The following is a 23,678-nucleotide window of genomic DNA, read 5'->3' on the forward strand; positions in this document are numbered from 1 at the left end:
TTTCTCTTTATATCTTCAGAATTGTCACAGAGTAGGTGCTCAATTAATATTTGTTGAATAAACAGATAAGTGAATAAATGAATAAAGTAAGATTCTGTACCTTAATGAAGACTGTCATAATGCTAAAATATTCATGGAGTGTGAACCCATTTTTGAGTTAGAAATGTTTCAGGGAGGTTTCAGAATAAGACATACAAATGATCAATCAAACATTTTTAATGTTAAAAATATTCAACCTCAATAATCAAATACACACAAATAAAAACAAAGAAAATATGATTTCAGCTATCAAAAACCTTTAAAAAATAATACTCAATTCTGCCAATAGTAAAGCGTAATAAGAAGTAGTAATAATTGTTCTATTCTTTTTAGAAAATAAACAGGTAGGTGCATATAAATATGCACACAGTTAACACCATATGCATATAGACATGCATATATGTATAAATACAAAAACAAACTATATATGTATATATACATAAATACATATAAAAACTATGTACATATACACACGTATGTGCTGCATATATATGTGCATGTGTGTGTGTATAAACGTATATGGGTGTGTATACCACATACATTGTCATATACACAATCTTTCTGTTTCTCTCCCAAGCTTTCTCATCTCAGGAAATGACACTACTACCCACTCAGTCAAGCCAGAAAGTAAAGAATCATCCCTGATTTCTCTTCCACTCACATCTGAATCCAAATTGTGTCAGTTTTATCTCCAAAACATAGCTCTAATCCAGCCATTCTTTTCTGTTTGAACTTCCACCACCCTAACCGAAACCAACATCTTTTCTTGCCTAGACCACTGTAGTAGCCTCCTAACTGGTTTCCTCACTTTCACTGTTGGTCTCTTTTAAGCCATTCTCCACACAACAAAATCAGCTCATGTCATATTCTGTTTAACACTTATCAGTGGTTTTCCACTACACTTAGACTAATATCCAAACTTTTTACCATGCTTACAGGTCATGTGCCTTCCTATCATACATTAATTACTTCCTGCCCCTCTCCTTTTCTATTGCCAGTATCTAGAGGCACTAATCTTTTCATTCTTCAAGCACACCATTCTTTCCTAACTTAAGGACTGTGCACATGTGTTTTTCTGTGTCTGGAGTATTATTTCTCCATTATTCATGTGGCCTCATCCTCTCTTTCTTTAGATCTTACCATAAATGATACTTTCAGAGGTCTTCCTTGACCATCTACTCTAAAGTAGCTGCCCATTCTTGTTATTGTTTTAGCCGTTATCACAACTTACAATTAATTTTATTTATCTGTATCCTTGTTTCCCTTCTGTCTACCCAATATGAATGTAGTCCTCATAAAGACAGAAACAGAGTCCATCTTATTAATTATAGAATACCCAGTGTTTAGCACAGTGCCAGTCATAGAAGTTCAATTAATTTTTTTGTATAAATGAATACACACTTGATTGCATACATATATATACAGATACATACAAATGTGAGCACAGATACACGTGTATATAGATATACATGTTCATGTGCAAAACATACATGTGTACACACACCCACATAAGTACAAAGGCATACACAAATAGAGAAAGAAATACTGTAGATACACAGAAAACTTAGAAGGAAAATGCCACAATATTAACAGTGATTACCTCTGTTTTGGAAATTTATTCTTTTTGTTTTATTTTTCCTATAGTTATTTTTAGCTTTTCTGCAATAAAAGTACATTTTTTATGCTAGAAAATAAAAGTTGTTAAAATTCCACATAGTTGTCAAATCAAAGCACATCACTTTTATGCTCAAAGAGATGTAAGTAGAAAAAAATAAAGAAGATAGAAGTAAAAACAGTACATAAGTAAAAACAGTACAATAGGAAGTCATTGAGTGCAAGGGACATGAGCTTGTAGCACATTGACTGGTATCTGATAGGCCCTTTAGAAGCTTTATGAAAGCATGAGAGCAAGGAAGGGAGGAGAGCAAGATAAAATGAAGGGTGACCGAGAAATCAAAGGAGGGAGAGAAGGAAAGAGGAAGCAAAGAAAGAGAAAGAAAGGAAAATCATAGCTAGGGAGACAAAATGGAAAAGAAGGGATGCTTGGGTGGCTCAGTCGGTTGGGTGTCCAACTCTTGATTTCAGCTCCGGTCATTATATCCTGGTTTGTGGGATCAAGCCCCACATTGGGTCTATGCCAACAGCATGGAGCCTGCTCAGGATTCTCTCTCCTTCTCCCTCTCTTTCTCTGTCTCTCTCTCAAAATAAATACATGAACATTAAAAAAAAGAAAATGGAAAGAAAAGAAAGGCAGAAGGGGTGGTAAGGAAGAGAAAATGTTAGTAAGAAAGCAAGAACAACACAAGCTGGTGTGTCTATTTTCTTGACATTCATTATTAAGCATTAAATATCCTTCGCCATCTTTGAGATTTCAATTTTATGATCAAAGTTCTCTGCATTTACCGGGAATTTGGTAAATATTTTTAGACTATTCATCAACAGATAGAACTTACTGGCTCCACAATATTGAACTTCTTGGACTCCTGAACTTCCTGGATTTGATAAACATAATCAAGGGAGGACTCAAAGAAATTATGCCTCTCTTTGTCCACCTGGAGGTCTGCCTGTAGAAGAAGAGCAGCAAAAGTCACATAACAGCATAATCATTCACACAAGTCACTGCTTATGCACTCAACAGAATGCTAGAGCTAGGAAATAATTTAGCCACCAAGTAGTGATCTTACTCCTTTATTTTACAGATAGGAATTATAAGTCAAGAAATAAAAAGCGATCAATGGGAAACTTCTGGTTTCTGCTCGAACAATTAAAAAGCTTGCAAGTTATCATAACCATCCTCACAAAAAAACAATGCTGAACAAGTTGAAAATCAACATCTTCTCTTAGAAACAACAGAGAATTGAAATCAGAGGGAAAAGAGCTGCCTCAAATATTGGACAGACAGGTCAAAATGGAGAATCAGAGCTTATGAGAGCAAAAGCCCCGAAGCAGAAACCCGTTGCTATAGCCAGTATCAGACTATCAGTTATTTAAGAACAACTCTATAAGGAAATCCAAAGACAACAGGGAAGACAGAAACAAAAATACCACAGGAAATTTTGGCCTCTGAGAACAATATCTAGAATAAACCAAACATAGCCTAACAGCAAACTAAGTACAGCCTAACTCCTATCTATATAAACATAAGGCCTCATGTTAAAGATCTATTTACCTCAGTTCCTTTTACCCAGAACATTACACCTGGCTTTCAACAAAATATTATAAGTCATTCAAAAGGGGAAAAGACAACAACAACCAGTTTGAAGATAAAAAACAAACATAAAAACCAAACAGATAAGGCAGAGATACTGGATGGTGGAATTATTAGACAAGAAATTATAGTGAGGGCTCTAATGGAAAAGGAGGACAATACACAAGAACAGATGGGTAATACAAGTGGAGATATGAAAGGTAGGGGAAATAATCAAAAGGAAATGCTAGAAATAAAAAACATTAGCAGAAATGAAGAATGCCCTTAATGGGCTTATCAACAGACTGAACAAGGCTAAGGAAAGGATCAATGAACTTGAAGATATGTTAATAGAAACTTCAAAAACTGAAATGCAAAAAGAAAAAAAAAAGAATGAAAAAGATGGAGTAGTGTATTTAAAAGGTGTTGGACAATTATAGAAAGTGGAAGATACGCATACTAGGCTTTCTAAAAGGAGAAGAAAAAGAGGAACATAAATACTTAAAGTGATGACTAAAATTTTTCCAAAATTAGACAGATAAGAAACAAAAGATTGAGAAAGCTTAGAGAACAATAGTATAAATACAAAAAAATTACATGTAGGCATATCATATTCAAATTGCACAAAGTCAAAGGCACAGAGAAAATCTTGAGAGAAGCAGGAGAAAATCTACCTTATCTAAAGAGGAGCAAGAATAAGATTTCTCTTAAGAAACCATGCAAAAAGAAGAGAGTGGAGTGAGATGTTTAAGGTACTGAAATAAAATCACAAATTTATACTTCTGCATCCAGTAGTTATTTTTCAAAGGTGAAGAAAAATTAAAGATTTTCTCAAATAAAAATTTAAGGAATGTTTGAAGTAAACTTGTGACTGAAGAAATATTACAAGGAGTTCTTCAGACAGAAGGAAAACTATATAAATGAAAAATGTGTACCAAAAGAAAGAAAAGAAGAGTACTAGAGAAGGAATAAATGAAGGTAAAATAAAATCACATTTTTCTTATTTTTAACTAATCTTACAGATAAGAGTTTGTCCAAGATAATAATTGTAACAACGTATTTGGTGAATATAGATTATCAAATAGTGAAATGAATGACAATATTATAAGTGACTGAAGGGAGAAATAAGAAATATTCTGTTATAAGGTTCCTGTACCACCCATGAAGAAGCATAATGTTATATGAAAGCATAAATGGATTAATTGTAAATGTGTATGGGAAACCAGAGTAACCACTAAAAAAGTTTTAAAAAGTATAAATCATATATGCTAGAAGAGGACATAAAAGGGAATCATACAATTTTAAGTTAAAAAAAGAGAAGGCAGATAAAAAATAAAGACAAAAATAAGCAAAGGGTAGCCAACAGTAACAAACATGGTAGATATTTATCCAACTATATCAATCACTTCAAAGGTCAATGGCCTAATCACACCAATTAAAATGTAGAGACTGTGAGAGTGCATGAAAAATAAGAGCCAACTATATGCTATGTATAACATATCACTTGAAACATAAAAGACATAGACTAAAAGTAAAGGTATGGAGAAAAAAATTCCATGCCAACAAGAATCAAAAGAAAGCTGGAATAGCTATATTAATTTCAGAAAAAGGAGACTTTAGAGCAACAAAACCTGTCAGGGAAAAAGAGACATAACATAATGATAATGGTAAATTCTCTAAGAAGATATAACCACCCTTATTGTGTAATAGGACATCAAAACATGGGAGGCCAAAAACTGATAGAACACCAAGGAGAAATAGGTGAATCCACAATTAGAGTTGGAAATTTCAACCTTCCTGTCAGTAATTGAGGCAGAAAATCAGTAAAGACAATCGAATTGAACAGCACCATCAACCAACTGGATCTAATTAACACCTGTAGAACATTTCATCCAACAACAGCAGGATACACCTTATATTCAAGCTCACACAGATCACCATGATCAACCACGTTCTGGGACATACAATATACTGGAATAAATTTACAAGAACAGGAATCATGAAAAGTATGCTCTCAGACCACAAATAAATTACACTAGAAATCAATAACAAAAAATAGCTAGAACCTGCCAAAATACTTAGAGATTAAACAGCACATTTCTAAATGACACATGGGTCAAAGAAGAATTCTTATGAGAAATTAAAAAGTATTTTAGACTAAACAAAAATGAAAATATAACTTAGTATTTGTGGATGCTGTGAAGGCAATGCTTACAGGAATGTTTATAGCATTAAAACCATATATTAGAATAAAATAAATCTAAAATCAATAATTTAAGCTCCCACCTTAGAAAAATAAGAGCAAATTAAAACCAGAATAAGCAGAAGAAAAGAAATAATAACAATTTTTAAGGAAACCAATAATATTAACAATAGGAAATAAACAAAGAAAATCAACAAAATCAAAATCTGGTTAATTTAAAACATCAAAAAAATAGATAAGACTATAGCCAGATTAAGAAAGAAAAAGAAAACACATACATTTAAAATGTCAGAAATGAGGAGCGCCCATGTATCTCAATCAGTTAAGGATCCAACTCTTGATTTTCTCACAGGTCATGATCTCATGGTTTGTCAGATTGAGCCCCATGTCAGACTCAGTGCTGACAGCACGGATCCTGCTTTGACCCTCTCTCGTTCTCTCTCTGCCTCGCCCCCACTCACGCTCTTTCTGTCTCCTTCTCTGTTAAAAATAAATAGTAAATAGCCTTAAAGAATAAAAAAATGTCAGAAATGAAAGCAGAGTCATCACTATTGATCTCATGGATATTAAAAGGATAATAAAGGAGTATTAATAACAACTCCATGCCTTAAATTTTGATAACCTAAATGAACTAATTCCTTGAAAGACACAAGCTTCCAATACTCACACAAGATGAAATACACAATCTGAATAGATTTATATTTATTAAAGGAATTGAATCAATAATTAAAATCCTTCCAAAAAAGAATGCACTAGATGGGTTCACTGGTGAATTTTACTAGATATTTTAAAGAAGAAATGATACCAAATTTTTACACTCTCATCCAGAAAACAGAGGCAGAGGGAATATTTCCTAACTCATTCTCTGAGGCCAGCATTACCCTGATACTAAAACCAAAGACATTACAATAAAGGAAAAGTACAAACTAGCATCTCTCATAAACATAGATATAAAAATTCTCAATAAAATATTAGCAAATCAAATCCACTAGGGTAAAAAAAATATACACCAGGACTGCATGTGATTTATTTCATGTATGCAAGGCTGGTGCAACATTCAAAAATCAGTTGATATAATTCATCACATCAACACCTAAAGAATAAATATTAAATGACAATACCAACAGATATAGAAAAAAATATTTGACAAAATCCAACACCCATCCTTTGAGAAAAACTTTCAACAAGCTACAATTATAAGGGCACTTCATCAACTTGATAAAGAATATCTGTAAAAAAAACCTACAGCTAACACCATATTTAATTTTGAGAAACTAGATATATTCTCTCTAACACCAGGAACAATTCATATTCAAATCATAGTGGAATTCTAAGCAAATGCAATAAGATAAGAAAAGGAGATAAAAAGTATATAGATTGGAAAGGAAGAAATAAAACTATCTTTTTTTTCCACACATGACACAATTGTGTGTACAGGAATTCCCCCCAAAAGTCAACAAAAATCTGTTGGAAGTCATAAGTAACTAGATAGCACAACTGCAGGATACAAAGTTGATATAAAAAATCAATTGTTTTCTTACATGCTAACAGTGGACATTGAAATTGTAAATTAAAAACACCAAACTATATGGGTGCCTGGGTGGCTCAGTCAGTTAAGTGTCTGCCTTCAGTTCAGATTATGATCTCATAGTTCGTGGGTTCAATCCCCACGACGGGCTCTGTGCTGACAGCTCAGAGACTGGAGCTTGCTTCAGATTCTGTTTCACTCTCTGTCTGCCCCTCCCCTGCTTGAACTCTGTCTATCTCTCTCTCAAAATTAAATAAACATAAAAAAACACTGAAGTATTTGAATTAGAAGAAAATTTGAAATGCTTAGTCATAAATAAAAAAATTATAAGATCTATATGATGAAAATTATAAAACCAGTAAATCAAAGATCTAAATTTATGGAGAAATATTACATGTAGATGGATATAAAATATTATTAAGATGTCAGTTCTTCACAACTTGATCCATAGATTCAGTGTTATCCAATTCAAAATTAATGCAAGCTATTTTCTGGATATCAACAAAGTGACTCTAAAGTTTATATAGACAGGGAAAAAGGCAAGAAAAGCCAACACAATATTGGGAGAGAAGAACCAATTGAAGTATTTACACTATCTGATTTCAAAATTCCCATAAAGTTATCATAATCAAAACAATGTGGTACTGGTGAAAGAACAGACAAATAGATCAATGGAACAGAATAGAAAGTGTGAAAATTATATTTACACATAAATATAGTCAATTAATCTCTGACACAGTAGCAAAGACAATACAATAAAGCAAAGGTAAGTATGCATATACTAGGACATGATTTAAGATACTGTTCTGACTCACTATAGTAAAAAAAAAAAGAGTATTGTCAAGTTTAATAAAACACTACAGATGATGCACTAAGATTTTTCCTTTTTATTCTTTCATTTTACAAAATGTAGGGCATGAATCACTAAATTGATATCATGACCTACTAAATGAGTGGCAACCTGCAATTTAAAAATTACTGCTCCCATGAACAGTATTAGCAGATAGCTCACCAATCTTATCCCAGAAAATAACACAAAACAGATATTGTTTTCTAGTATCATATTTCTTGTATTCGAAGGACCTACTCTTGAGACATCTTTTTAAAGCATCACCTTTATTTTTGCCTCAACGATCCAGAGGTCAATGTAGATATTATATAAGAAAATCAGGATCATAATCTTCCTTCATTGTTTCTGACACCAGCCCTAGATTCTGAGCATCTACTTCATCCCCCCAAATACTTCCTAAGGTAAAGTCTTTATAAAAACTGGTTGGGGGTGCCTGAATGGCTCAGTTGGTTGAGTGTCCGACTACAACTCAGAACTCACGTCATGATCTCGTGGTTCACAAGTTCGAGACCCGCAGCAGGCTCTGTGCTAACAGCTCAGAGCCTGGAGCCTGTTTTGGATTCTGTGTCTCCCTCTCTCTCTCTGCCCCTCTGCTGCTCGCACTCTGTCTCTTTCTCAAAAACAAATAAACATTTAAAAATTAAAACAAAAACTGGTTGGGAATTTATCTAGCCTGGGCTATGACTCAGGTTGTTTACCTGCAGAGGATCTCATTGGACCAGAAACGGCTTGTGAAGTAATGAAAAAAAAAAAAAAGGGACTGTTTAAATATCTATGGAAGTTAATAAAATGAAATACAACACAACTATGGGGGAAAAATTTCAGTATGTGTGCTACGAACCAATATTCAAGGTATATTCTTAGGTTAAAAAGAGTAAGATAAGCACACTGTGTATAGTAGCCTTCTAGACTTCTGGAAAGTTTCACAAGCTATTAGTAATGGGAACTGCCTCTAAGGAAGAGAAGGAAAGGAACGGGAATCTTGAATGATAAGGATTTAATATTTTCTATACCTTTTTATAGTGTTTGAAGTTTTTATTTTGTGTATATACATACTTTATACTTTCAATTAAAAATAGATAAATTTAAATAATATACCAAGATAGTCTTTTAAACAAATGGTGCTTAAGCAACTGCACATTATCATGCAAAAAATTAATCTAGAGACAGACCTTAAACTTTTCCCAACAATTAATCCCAAATATATCATAGAGCTAAATGTAAAAATCAAGGCCCTAAAACTCCTAGAAGATAATATAAGAGAAAATTCAGGTGACCTTTGACTTGGTGATAACTTTTTGGATATAACATAAAAGCATAATCCACAAAAGAAAAACCTGATAAATTGGATTTCATAAGAATTAAAAATTTCTTCTCTGTGAAAATCTTGGTTAAGAGAATGAAAAAACAATCCATAGACTGGGAGAAAATCTTTGCAAAACATATCTGAGAAAGGGCTGGTATCTAAAATAGACAAACAAGCAGCATTATCAACAATAGCCAAATTATGAAAAGAGCCCAAGTGTCCCTCAACTGATGAATGGATAAAGATGTGGTGTATATGTATATATACAATGGAATATTACTCAGCTATCAAAAAGAATAATCTCTTGCCATTTGCAACGTCATGGATGGTGCTAAAAGGCATTATGCTAAGTGAAATAAGTCAGAGAAAGACAAATACCATGTGATTTCACGCATACGTGGAATTTAAGAAACAAAAACAGATGAATATAGGGGGAAAAAGACAGTGAGACAAACCATAAAACAGACTCTTAACTATAGAGAAGAAACTGAGGGTTGTTGGAGAGGAGGTGGGTGGGGGGATGGGCTAAATAGGTGATGAGTATTAAGGAGGGCATTTGTTGTGAAGAGCACTGGGTGTTGTTATATGTAAGTGATGAATCACTAAATTCTACTCCTGAAACTAATATTATACTGTATGTTAGCTAACTAGAACTTAAATAAAAACTTAAAACAATACAAATTCCAAGTTAAAATTTTATTTTTTACTCCTAGAAAGTTGAAATAAATATCTTTTACCCCAAGGGGCGTGGAGGGGGTGGGGATAAAACAAACAAAGAAGTAGTAGGGTATCTTTTTTTTTTTACATTTATTTATTTTTGATTGACAGAGAGAGACAGAGCACAAGTTGGGGGGTGGGGCGGCAGAGACAGAGGAGACACAGAATCCAAAGCAGACTCCAGGCTCTGAGCTGTCAGCACAGAGCCTGACACGGGGCTCCAACTCACAAACTGCAAGATCATGACCTGAGACGAAGTCGGATGCTTAACCGACTGAGCCACCCAGGTGCCCCTAGTAGGGTACCTTTTAAAAAAATAAAAATAAAATAGACAAACAGCTCTTAAAATGAAACGATAATAATCCAATTAAAAATGGCAAAATATATGAACAGATACCTTACCAAAAGAGATATACAGATGGCAAAAATGCATATGAAAAGATGTTCAACATAATATGTCATTACGGAAACGAGGATTACAATGAGAGATCACTACATACCTATTAGAATGCCTAAAATCCAAAACACAGACAACACCAAATGCTGACAAAGAGAGCAACAAGAGCAATAAGAACTTTCATTCATTGATGATAGAAATAAAAAAATGTAGTCACTTTTAAAGACAATATGGAAGTTTCTATAAAAAACTGTAAGAAACTAAATATACTTTTACCATACAATCCAGAAATTGTGCTTTTTGGTATTTACCAATATTATTTGCCAAGTTATGTACACAAAAACCTGCATTCAAATATTTACATAAGCTTTATTAATAATTCACAAAGTTGAGAGGAAGCCAAGATATCCTTCAATAGGTGAAAAGATAAACTGTGGTAAATACACACAATGGAGTATTATTCAGCACTAAAAATAAGCGAGTTATAAAGTCATAAAAAGACCCAGAAGAACCTTAAATGAATACTGCTAAATTAAATAAGCCAAAATGAAACTGCTACATGCTGTATAATTCCAACAATAAAACATTCTGGAATAGGCAAAATATGGAAACCATAAGAAGATCAACAGTTACTAGCAGTTTGGGGGGTGTGGCTGGATAGAGGGATGAACAGGTGGTGCCCACACATATTTTGGGCAGTGACATATTTTCTGCATGATAGTGTAATGGTGCATTTATGTCATTATACATTTGTCAAAACCCCCAGATGTATAATGCGTTGGCTCATCATTCATGCAAATGTTAATAGTAGGGGGAACTGTATGCTGGAAATTAGGGATATATGAGAACTCCGTACTTATAATTAATCTTTTCTGTAAACCTATAACTGCTCTAAAAATAAAGTCTCTTAATATTAAAAAAGTGACCCAAGGTCCCCCAGATTATTATTTTTTTATTTTTTTAATGTTTATTTATTTTTTAAATATGAAATTTATTGTCAAATTGGTTTCCATACAACCTCAGATTATTTTTAATTGAAGAAGTTCAAAGGCTGTATCCTTGCTCTTTAGTAAAGTCACCAGGGACCTCTACATACAGCAACCAAACTACTAGGACATTCCAGAAGCTTTCATTGTAAAAGTTTCCAAAAGAACAAAGTTTGGACTGTGCCAAGGGTCCCAACCCCCTAGAGAATTGGTAATTCACTAGGAGGACTCAAAGGACTCCAGCATAAAGTCATACTCATGGCTAAGATTTATTTTAGTGGAAGGATATAAAGCAAAATCAGCATAGGGAAAAATACATGGGATGAAGTGTAGAAGAAACTAGGTGAAAGCTTCCAAGAGTGTTCCTTTAGTACAGTCACAAAAGACACAGTTAATTCCTTCAGCAACAAGTTATAACAACACATGTGCAATATGGTCTACCAGGGAAGCTATTTAGACTCAGTGCCCTAGGTTTTTATTAGTGCCTGTACACAGGTACTGGCTGCTGAGCATATACCAAGACTCCAGACTCCCAGAAGAAAATAAGACATTCAACATAAACCATATTGTTTGTACAGGCAGTCTAGGCACAGTGAGTCATTCTTACCATTTAGGAAAAATTTTATATCTGTGTAAGAAACTGCCCACTAGCCTAGTTCCCAGATACCAGCCAAGAGTTAATCTTATAGTCAGATTTTCTTAATCAAAGTAGACTCAGGCCTTTTATGTTAACTATCTTTTACCTAGGAACCCAAAACAGAATAGATGGAAAAGGAAGAAAACAAAGGTATGCAGAAGAAAAAACGACAGAAGACCCCAGACTAGTACTTCATTCCAGTTTATGGAAGAAAAGTAGTCCTTCACTTTTTCAATACTAACTCTATCCACCACTGAGGCTCTGATTTATCACCTTGAAGCACCTTACATGATGTAATGGACACTCACCAAATCACATATCAGCTTTGCCACAATCTATATAACCTTGGACAAGATGATTTCTAAGAAATTTTACAGCTCATGTCTATGACCTTATTCAATTGAATATCTCTTTTTATACTTGAATCTACAATATATCTATCTTTTACTTGATCTATTATCCAACACACAGATCCATTCTTCCATTAAAAGCAGTTTTAATCAGTTAATTCCTTTCCTCCCTTCTCCAGGGCCACCCTTGTGACTTAGACCTTTTCCTCTAGATCATTGTACTACTTTCCTAAACTGATTTTTGTTTGTTTGTTTGTTTCCCAGTCTCTCCCAGGTCTAATTCATCTTATAACCTCATACAGTTTAAGATTTCTAAATCAGAATTCCACTCATATTGCTTATACAACCAAAAGGTCTTGTTAATCTCCCCAGAGCCAATAGAATTCAATACAAACTCCTGAGCCTATCACTCCATAATATAGCCTGAACTTTCCTGATCATATTTTGTCTTTCACTACTCTGCAATAGTAATGAAAATTCTGGTCATACTATTTCCCAAACGTACTCCATGTTTTCCATTCTTGGGGCCATTGCCCTCCCTGTGAAAGGTCCATTTCTCCATTTCTATCTGTCAAAGACTTCACTTTTTGTTGAATGACCACCTCAAATTGAATGGGCCCCATTATTTTACAAAGGCAAATCTCCACATCCAAATGTAAGTTTTTTATTCTCCAAACACCTCCCCACCCCTATAAGGATACCACATACAGATACATGTTACAGTATGTAAAAAATGCTACTTGTTTAAGTGTCATGTGTATTCTTATTTTAGCATTCCAATTATAAGGACAGGAAGGACAGGAAGGAAGGACAGGAAGTATGTCTCATTGTCTCTCTAGTCCTATTGAACCCAGCTTAATGCCTGACATGTGGTATGCATTCATGGAATAGTGATTTATTCGAACTAAAGTCCCTGAAAGCCCATACAAAAAAGTTAATGTTAGAATATCTTGGGGGAAAAAAGGAGAAGATCTGCTCCTGATCTACCAAATACAGTACTAGTCTAACTTTATCCTCATGTGGATTTTGGAATCAAAAACAGAACTGAAAGGGACTCTGGAGATCATTGCATATCACTCCTCCTTTGAAAGAAAAAAAATATGTTATCCAAAGTCACACCATGAAAATGTTGGAAATGTTATTTCTTGTAATAACAAGTGTTGGCAATGATGTGAAGAAAAAGAAACCCTCATGTATTATTGGTGGGATGCAAACTGGTGCAGCCACTGTGAAAAGCAGCATGAATATTCCTAAAACAATTAAAAATAGAATTACCACATGACCCAGTAATTCTACTACTGGGTATTTAGGCAAAGAAAATGATAACACTAATTCAAAAAGATACATGCATCCCTATCATAGTTGCAGTATTATTTTCAATAGCTAAGATAAGGAAGAAACCTAAGTATTCATTGATAGATGAATGGATAAGGAAGACGTGGATTTTGGTATAATATGCAGCCATGAAAAAGGATTACATCTTGCCCTTTGTGACAATATGGATAGCTCTGGAAGGTATTGTGCTAAGTGAAATAAGTCAAACTGAGAGAAATTAATACCATATAATTTTAGTCATATGTGTAATCTAAGAAACAAAACATGAGTAAACAAAAAGAATAAGACCTATAAATAAAGAGAACAAACTGATGGTTTTCAAAGTAAAGGAGGGTGAGAAGGATGGACAAATTGGGTGAAGGGGAGTTGAAGAGATAGAATTCTACTTATGGAATGAATAAGTCACAGGAATAAAAGGCAGAGCATAAGGAATATAGTCAGTGATACTATAACAGTGTTGTATGGTAAAATTTTATTTTCTCAAACTTGCATGTTATTGTTTACATAAAAATTATTTATATATTAAATTATTTATTTTAAAGTCCAAAAAACAAATGAACAACAACAACAAAAAAGTCACACAGTTAGTGAGTGGAGGAGCTAGTTTGGGAACTCAAGACTCCTCAGTCCCAGGCAAAAGGTTTTAACTGTAAGACTACTATTATAGTGGTTCCCTGCTGAGGCAGGGTATTAAGGAAAACCTTGTAATAGGAAGATACCAATGTTACCAAGGCATATCTGGCAGCAGAAGGTAGGAACAGGCTTTTTGAACATACCTCTTGTAACTGAGATTCTTTCTTTTTGGAAGACAGATGTAAATGCCGATCCAGCAAGGAATAAAATCTTTCACCATCCTTTTCAAATTTCTTTTTCCGTTCCTAGATATGAGAGAGAAAGCACAGATTAAGATGTCTATAGTTTTTAATTCACTCTGCTCAGAACTGAGAATGAAGGATGCAGTGTCACATTCTCCATATTTCTAGTCTCTGGAAAGAACAAATAAACAGAAAATTTACTTTTGCATTGGTCTCAGCAGTTTTGATTACCTCAAATATAACCCTAAACCATTCCACCTAAACACAAGGCAGTTCCTATTGGTACATTTGATGGCCCTGGGAGCTGCTGCTCAGAAAATGGCACTTAAAATGGCTCTGTACAGTTGTTACTTTTTCTTCCTTCCAATATCTTTCTTTTTTTTTATGTGCATTAACTACTCATTCATTTTTTAAAAATAGAAATAAGGAACAATGGTGAACCAAATATATGCCTTTAAAAGTCATATACAATGCATTTAGACAGCCTAATAAGCAAAACATTTCCAAGGCAATAGGAACCTTGGACTGCTTCTATAAATTATGAATTCTTTGGTATTGTTTAAATATTTTACTACTGCATGTTAAAAGATGATGTTTAAAATGAGGAAACAATCCTGGAAAGTGTGGCTTGGAAAGCAAGAATCAAAAACTTTACAGGAGGATGCGCCTGGGTGGCTCAGTAAGTTAAGTGCCTAACTCTTGATTTCGGCTCAGGTCGTGATCTCATGGTGTCATGAGGTCAAGCCTTGTGACAGACTCTTCAGTGCTGGACATGGAGCCTGATTAAGATTCTCTCTCCCTCTCTCTCTGCCCCTCCTCTGCTTGCATTCTAGTCCTCTCTATCTCTCTCTCTCAAAATAAAAGTATGAAATTTAATTAAGCTCTCTGCCTCAATACAACTTAATTAAGCTCTCTGCCTCAGCACAACTGGAAGTCACACAGCCCCAAAGGAGCACTAACAATGTCCATTTGTCACATACTAATGCTGACACTCTGCAATCCTCTGAACATCATGCTGGGAAATTCATGGAAACAGCTTGTACTGTGTCATGGTAAATCCAAATTCACTGAGCATCTACAGTGTGCCAGTTACTAGAAGAGGCACAGAAAGGGACACACAGGAAAAATAGAAAAAAAAACCTCATCCATGATTGATTTCTAGAGGCAATCTGTTCCTGGGCAAGAAGCTTAGACCATTTGTGACCTCTGACCTGTAAGAAACGTGCTTTTTTCCAAAGGTAAAGAAGCAGAGAGGAAGCTAACACTAACTGAGGATTACAATAGGCCAGGAAGTATGCTATATACTTATAATCCATTATTTCATTTAGTCTTCACAACCCTGAGTAGTAGATATTGTAAAGGAACTTAAGGATCAAAAAGAAGAATTAACTTATCCAAAGTCATATAATATACAGATCTACTTGATTTATTACATACAGTCTAATAAAGCCCAGATGATCATGAGAGGAATTGCACTCAGGAGGCCTGTAAATAACCAGGAAACCTTGTGAATAAAACTCAAGTAGGTCTACAGCCCTAGCCCAAACTCAGATACCAAAACACAATAGAAATATTCACACAAAACATATAGGTAGGACAAACTGTACCTCCAGCTGGTAAGTCTATTTAAAGTAGCAATTGTTTGAAGAGAGCATTAGATCCAGAAAATGTCAGTGACTTCTCCAGGAAAAGATAAAGATCTGTTGATCATTTACCCCTCCAATTCCATTTTTAAAATAAAAACTATGAAATATAATTCATATATCATAAAATTTACCCTTTTAAAGTAGACAATTCAGTGGTTTTTAATATATTTACAAAGATGTATATCCATCATTGCTGTTTAATTCCAGATTATTTGTCACCTAAGAAAAATCCTATAACTGTCAGTCATTTCCCCCTTCTCCCAAATCTGCCCCCCAAGAAGCCACAATTTTTTTTGTCTCTATGGATTTGTTTATTCTATAGATTTCATATAACTGGAAGCATGCAATATGTGACCATTTGTGACTGTCCTCTAACACTTAGCATAATGTTTTCAAGGTTCATCCATGTTATAACATGCATCAGTACTTCATTCTTTTTTCATGGCTGTATAATGTTTGTATGGATACACCACATTTTCTCTATAAATTCATCAGTTGATGGACATTTGAGTTACTTCCATTTCCTTGGCTGTTATGAATAGTGCTGCTCTGAACATTTATGTACAAAATTTTCTGCAGTCATGTTTTCAACTCTTTTAGGAATACACACACACACACACACACACACACACACACACACATATGCAGTGGACTTGCTGAGTCATATGGCAACTCTATGTTTAACTTGCTCAGAAACTGCCAAATTGTTTTCCAAAGCAGTTGTATCATTTTACATTGTCAACAGCAATGAGTGAGAGTTACAATTTCTACACATCCTCACCAACACTTACTTATCTTTTTGATTATAAACAACCTTGTGGGTGTTAATTTGCATTCACTGTGGTTTGACTTGCACTTCTCAAATGATTAATGATGTTTTTTCATGTATCTGTTGGCCCTTTGTGTATATATGTATATATATTTTTGAGTTAAAAATTTATTGTATAATTCTGAATACTAGCTATACTGTATTTTCTCCCATTCCTTGGATTGTTTTGGCACTTTGTTGATAGTGTCCTTTGAAGCAGGAACATTTTTAATTTTGTGAAGTCTAATCAGTCTATTTCCTTTGATTTCTTGTGTTTTTGCTGTCATATCTCAGAAACTGTTGCCTGATCTAAGGTCATGAAGATTTATACCTATGTTTTCTTCTAAGAGCTTTATATTTTTTGTTTTTATTTTTGAATATGGTGTAATATAGGGCTCCAACTTCATTCTTCTTCATATGGATGTCCAGTAGTCCCAGAACCATTTCTTCTTTCCCTATTGAATTGTTTTGGCATTCTCACAAAATATTGATTAGCTATAAATGTATAAATTTATTTCTGGACTCTCAATTCTATTATATTAATTTATATGTCTGTCTTCTTCATGTCATTACCACACTCTCTTGATTATTATAGCTTTGAAGTAAATTATGAAATTAAAGATTATGAGTCTTTTTTTCAATATTTCTTTTTCTATCTTGGTCTTCTATGTGGACTTTAGGATCACCTCATCAATCTGTTGAAAATGGCCAGCTGAAATTTTGGTACAGATGGCACTAAATCTGTAGATCAATTCTGTGACTATTATCATCAATAATATGAAGTCTTATAATTCATGTACATAAGACGTGTTTCCATTTATCCTTCTATTTATTTAGATCTTCTTTAGCTTATTCCATTAATGTTTTGTACTTTTCAATGTACAAGTGTTGGACTTTTTTTCTTCTTCTAATTTACAACTAAGGAGTTCCTGGATGGCTCAGTCAGAGGAGCAAGTGACTCTTGATCTCAGGGTCATGAGTTCAGGCCCCATGTTGGGGGTAGAGATTACTTAAATAAATAAAATGCTTTTAAAATTTAAACCTAAGTGCTTTAATCTTTTGATACTATTATAAATGGGAATTTCTTAATTTAATCTTGGGACACCTGGGTAGCTGAGTTGGTTCAGCATCTGATTCTTGATTTTGGCTCAGATCACGACCTCACGGTTCATGAGATCGAGCCCCATGTCATGTTCTGTGCTAAAAATGTGGAGCCTGATTGGGATTCTACCTCTCCCTCTCTCTCTCTCTGCCCCTCTTTTCCTCCCTCTCTCTCTTCTTCTCTCTCTCTCTCAAAATAAATAATTAAATATTAAAAAAAGAAATATAATTTATCATCAGCCATTATACCATGGCTCAAGTCCAAGCCCATGCCTACCATAGGTTATTCCATAGATAACATGAACTAAGTAATTCATGAGCATAGGTAGGATCTAACCCTTAAATATGCATTAACTAGATATGGGTTAGCTGTTTTCAGCATAGCCAGAAAGCAGTATAATCTGTTCCCTATAATCTCCTCAACCAGAAAATAGCTATTTGATTTCCCACATATTAGCCTTCCTCTCACCTCTCTTGACTTGTGGAGTCTTGAGTAATCCTCTTTGCCATCCTTAGCTTTGCTGGACAAAGCTGAAAGCCAAACCCACAACTAATGACCCTAACATGATAAGCTGAACCCACACAGAATCAGACACTGAATAGAGAAAATAGACCCAGGAAACTTTCCTGCAGCATTACACTCATAATGCTCAAGTGATCACTTAAAAACCATTCATGTGTAAGACTTTTAAAACTTCATTTATTCACATGATCATTTAGTTCCATGCAGTAAATTAAGAAATGCAGCTATCCCCAGTCACCTTTCTTCTATTTCCCCTTCTCCAGAAATAAACTTTTTCATCTCTAAGCCAATTATTCTAGTATTTGCTTTAATATTTCTAATATCTCAAAACAAAGGTTTACATTGCTATTACTAATTCTTAAGTTTTGTGCATTATCTATTAACTTCCAAAAAAAGATGAGGATTTAGCCTTTTCCTCTCCCTGTCTCATTATCACCACTATCTCTTTTGTCTCCCAACCCAAACTCATGTCCTGATACTCCTATTAAACTTATATTGCAATTTTGCTTTGATTCATATTCAATAATTAAATTATTATGACCATCTAAATATTAATTATAGATTAAACATGTAATACAATATTATTAATGTTATTTTCCTGTACAACTAGATAACCATCAAATCATCTTAAATACCCTAGAAATTGATATAAAGATGGACAGAACAAACTCCACAATTAAAAACAGAGAAGAGGCCACATGAAAGAAGGTAGAAAGAATGGAGATGTGGTTTGGGACAGAAACAGATCACAGCTGCTGCAGTCCAAGAGAAGGGTGAGAGACAGACTAGCAAATAAGGAAGCTCACAGGAAAAATGTATCCCTATAGCAATAGGCTTAGAAAACAAGAGGGGCCAAATTTCTTGCATTCTTACAACCAGCGAACCTTGAAGCCTGGAGTTTTAAAAGTCGGCAGGCTTGTCTGGGATAGAGCCCGGTAGGCATTGTTCTGCTAATGGAGAGAAGACAAGAAAACAACATAGGGATAAACAGCATGAAAACAGCAATCTGAAGACTTTGGGGCACACTGTGGGGGAGGTTATTTGTTCATCTTGGAGCACACCACAGAGAGACAGCATTCCAGGAGAGAACCCTCTGGGAACAAAGGAACTGGCCAGTACCATTTCCATGCCTTGCACCTCAGCATAGGCACAGGGCCATATGCAGGAACCAGTGCAGCACCAATACTCCCTACCTCACATGCTTACACCAAGCTCCCAAACTCTGGTGGAACCACTGTTCCCAGTGATGCTTACCTCAGTCCCAATGTTTTGGGACCTGCCCCCTGGAGGGTGGCCCAAATTCCTGCTCAAACCATGTCTTCCAACATGGGAGTTTAGCAGAGCTTCAGTTCCATGAGTGGGGGTGACAGGTCTCATTTCACAATCAGACCAGAGCACACCTAGTTAAAATGTACTACATTCAGGCCAGGGACTACATACTGCATGCATCAGGCAAAGAAAGTCCCTGCATACAACTGGCCTGAAGAATAAAGCAGACAGAACAAAACAGCAGAACACACGGAGAAAATATTAAAGACACTCCTGGAAGTGCCAGGCCCTAGGGAACGGGGGACACTACACAGTAGGGCACTACAGGACTTCTTCTTCATAAGGCCACTAACACAAAGAAATAGGCACAGAGACATAGAAAAAAGAGAAGACAGAGAAATTTATCCCAAATGAAAGAGGAAAAGGCCATTACTAGAAATGTAAAAAAAAAATTATAAATAACATATATTATAGATAACTTAAAGTAAAGATCATAAGAATAATCACTGTACTTCAGGAAAGAGTGGAAAACATGACTGATACTCTTAAAACATGGATAAGAAATAACATAGCAGAGATAAAAGGCTTACTAAACAAAATGAGGCACATGATTGATAGAATCAACACCAGGCTGAAAGAAGCAGAGCAATGACATAATGACCTAGAAGACAGAATAATGGAAGGCAATTGAGCCTAACAAAAGAGAGAAAACAGAATTATGCAAAATGAGAAGAGACTTAAGGAACTCAGTGACTCCAGTAAATGTAAAAACATTTATGTTACTGGGGTACCGGAAGAAAATGGGATACAAAAGGGGGCAGAATATTTATTTGAAGAAATAATAGCTGAAAACCTTCCTAATCTGGGGAAAGAAACAGACATCCAGATTTCGGAGGGACAGAGAACTGCCATCAAAATCAACAAAAGCAGATCCACATCAAGAAATATTCTAATTAAATTATAATAGTGATAAAGAACAAATTTTTGAAAGCAGCAAGACAAAAGAAGACAGTAACTTACAAGGAAAACCCCATAAGGCTATCATCAGCTTATTTTTCAGCAGAAACTTTCTAAGTCAGAAGGGAATGGCATGATATATTCAAAGTGCTAAATGGGAAAAATCTGCAGCCAAGAATACTCTGTCCAGTAAAGCTATCATCCAGAAGATAAGGAAAGATAAAGTCTCCCAGACAAACAAAAACTAAAGGAGTTTAGTACACTAGGAGTTTACTACACTAAAGGTGTAGTAAACTACACCAATCATAAAAGCAGTAAAAATGACTTTCTATTTTTAAAAATTCAAGGAAATCACAAAACAAAAGGATGTAATATGACAACATATACCTAAAATGTGGAGAGGGGAGGAGTAAAGAATAGGTTTAAACTTAACTGACCATCACATAATATAATTGCTATATGAAGAAGAGCTTATAAACAAACCTAATGGTAACCATATATCAAAATCGACTGATACATGTGCAAAGAATAAGGAGAAATAAGTCTAAATATAAAACTAAGGAAAATCAGCAAATCATAAATGAAAGATAATAAAGGATTAGAGGAAAGCTTTAGAAACAAACACAAAATAATAAAATGACAATAAATGCACATCGATCAATAATTACTTTGAATGTAAATGGACTTAAATGCTCGAACAAAAGACACAGGTGACAGCATGGATTAAAAAAAGAGAGACCCATCCATATGCTGCCCTCAAGAGACTCACTTTAGACCAAAAGATGCCATCAGAGTGAAAGTGAGGGGATGGAGAAACATCCATCATGCAAATGGAAGTCAAAAGAAAGCCAGGGTGGCAAGAATTGTACCAGCAAAATAGACTCTAAAACAAAGACTATAAAGGAGGAGTTAAGATATTTGAGAAGTAGGGGGATCCTAGGCTTTGCTCATCCCTCAAACACAGCTGTATTGAGGTCAGATCACTTGGAACACCCAGGATATCTATCTGCAGAGTGGCAGAAGTATCTCCACAGCTGGAGAGAGACAGTGTGGCAGGTGCAAGGTGCATGAATTGAATCAGGGGAGAAAAAAAAATGGCAGTGCCATGGAGGGGAGGCAATGTTTTCTCTGGAGAGACAAAAGGGACAGAGAGAGAGGGGTTGATAAAGTGGGGCATCAAGTTCACACAAGAGGAAAACCTCTTGAGACCAGGGACAGGGGCGTGAGAAGTATTAAGAGGAAAACCTCTTGAGACCACGGACAAGGGCATGAGAAGTATTGAGTGTTGTGGCTTTTCTTTGTTTGTATGTTTGTTTGTTTGAAAACAGCATTTGGAGCTCAAACTCTGAGGCTACGGAAGTATGCAACTTTCTCTAAGGTGGAGCTGTAGCACAATCTGGGGAGGAGGGAGATGACCCCACATTGCATAACAGGGTGTAGGGATCTCCATGGCTCATAGAGAGAATATTCCCCTTCCTGGAGTGCTTTTCAAAGAGGGTATATTACCTCCCCAAGGACAAAACACCCTACAGGCAACAGAAAAAAGGCCTTTCATCAGTAGAGGACATAGGTGCACCCAAAGGGAATATAACCTTTGCTGCTATCAGTGGCATTACGCTTTAGATTCCTTAAATTCCACAGACTGCACAGGTATGGGACTGTTTTTCAGGGCAAAGGATTACAGACACAACATGGAGAGGCTCTACTCCAGAGTAGGGGTGGGCGTGGATCCCAGTAGTGCCAGGCCCTTTAAGACTTTGGGTTTGGAATCCAAGCTGCATGCCAAAGAAAAAATGCAGGAGAGTTGTGGCACACAAAGAAGTGACTGCCCTCAATATTCTGTGAAGCCGTCTGAACAGATGAGGGGGGTCAGTTAGTTCCCCCATCTGGGGAAGAGAGATTGGAGTGGTGCCATTTTCCATCCAACAACACTGTAGGACTTTGGAGAGCAACATAGCAGCCCCCCAGGGGAGGCTGGAGGCACTTACACCAAACCCCACCATCTGTGCCTGGCAACTATTTATTTAGTGGAGCAGGACTGATTTTAAGCCAATGCAGCAAACCCCTTCTTCAGAAGACCAGCATAGGCAGCACCAAGCACACACCAAATGTACTGAAAATCTAGTGCTTCAAAATGACACCTGCAGTTCTGGTGGAAATAGGACTAGGCTTACTTTTTTTCTTTCTTTTTTTTAAATTTTTTTCTTTCGGAATCAAGCTCATATTCCCTTGTTTGTTTTTTTTCCATTTTCTTTTTGCTGTGTTTGGAGCAGACTTTTTTATTCTTTTTCTTTTGTCTTTTCTTCCTTTTTCTTCCTACCTTTTTCTTTGGAATCAGCCTTGTACTTTTTTTGAGTCTCTGTTTGGTTTTTATTGTTCCATTTTCTTTTCTCTTTTTGGGTATCAGGGTTCTCCCCCCTTTTTTGACAAACAAATCAAAGCACACCTAATTAAAGGTCCCAACACTAACCAGTGCAAGCAAGGAGGAGCTCAGCAGATACTGACCAGTGAGAAAGAGCAGCCAAAACGCAACGGTACAGTACACACAGCATACACTAGAAACAGCTCCTCAAATGACAGGCCCTAGACAATGTATAGCCCCTTTATAATGTAGAAGTACAATCAGGTGTAGGAAACAATACAAGCTTTTAAAATACACAAAATACAGAAACTTATTCAAAATGACAAGATGGAGGAATTCTCCCCAAAAAGAAAGATCAAGAAGAAATCACCACTAGGGACTTGCTCAAAACATGCAAGCAATATATCTGAACAAAAATTTGGAACAACAATCATAATACTATTACCTCTACTTGAAATAAGCATGGAAGACACCAGAGAAGCCCTTGCGGCAGAGATCAAAGACTTAAAAACTATTCAGGCTAAAATAAAAAAATGGCATACTGAGATGCAAAACTGACTGGATACAGTGACAACAAGGATTGAAGAAGCAAAGTAGAGAATAAGAGAGAATTCTGAAAGCAGCTAGGGACAAAAGGTCCTCAATCTAGAAGACTAGACACA

The 23,678-nt window shown here is 35.4% G+C and overlaps 1 protein-coding gene across 1 annotated transcript in view; it reads right to left on the reverse strand.

Moving 5' to 3' along the window:
- OPHN1 (oligophrenin 1) overlaps window positions 1-23,678 on the reverse strand; it is a 621,295-nt gene that overhangs the window by 274,485 nt on the left and 323,132 nt on the right. Inside the window, exons 6-7 of the mRNA XM_030305317.1 lie at window positions 14,312-14,413; window positions 2,493-2,603 (exon numbers count right to left, since the gene is read on the reverse strand). Coding sequence (XP_030161177.1) covers window positions 2,493-2,603; window positions 14,312-14,413 — 213 coding nt within the window. The remainder of the gene's footprint in view (window positions 1-2,492; window positions 2,604-14,311; window positions 14,414-23,678) is intronic.

This window comes from Lynx canadensis, chromosome X (genome assembly GCF_007474595.2).
Source record: "Lynx canadensis isolate LIC74 chromosome X, mLynCan4.pri.v2, whole genome shotgun sequence".
In the NCBI taxonomy this organism is placed as follows: Eukaryota; Metazoa; Chordata; class Mammalia; order Carnivora; family Felidae; genus Lynx; species Lynx canadensis.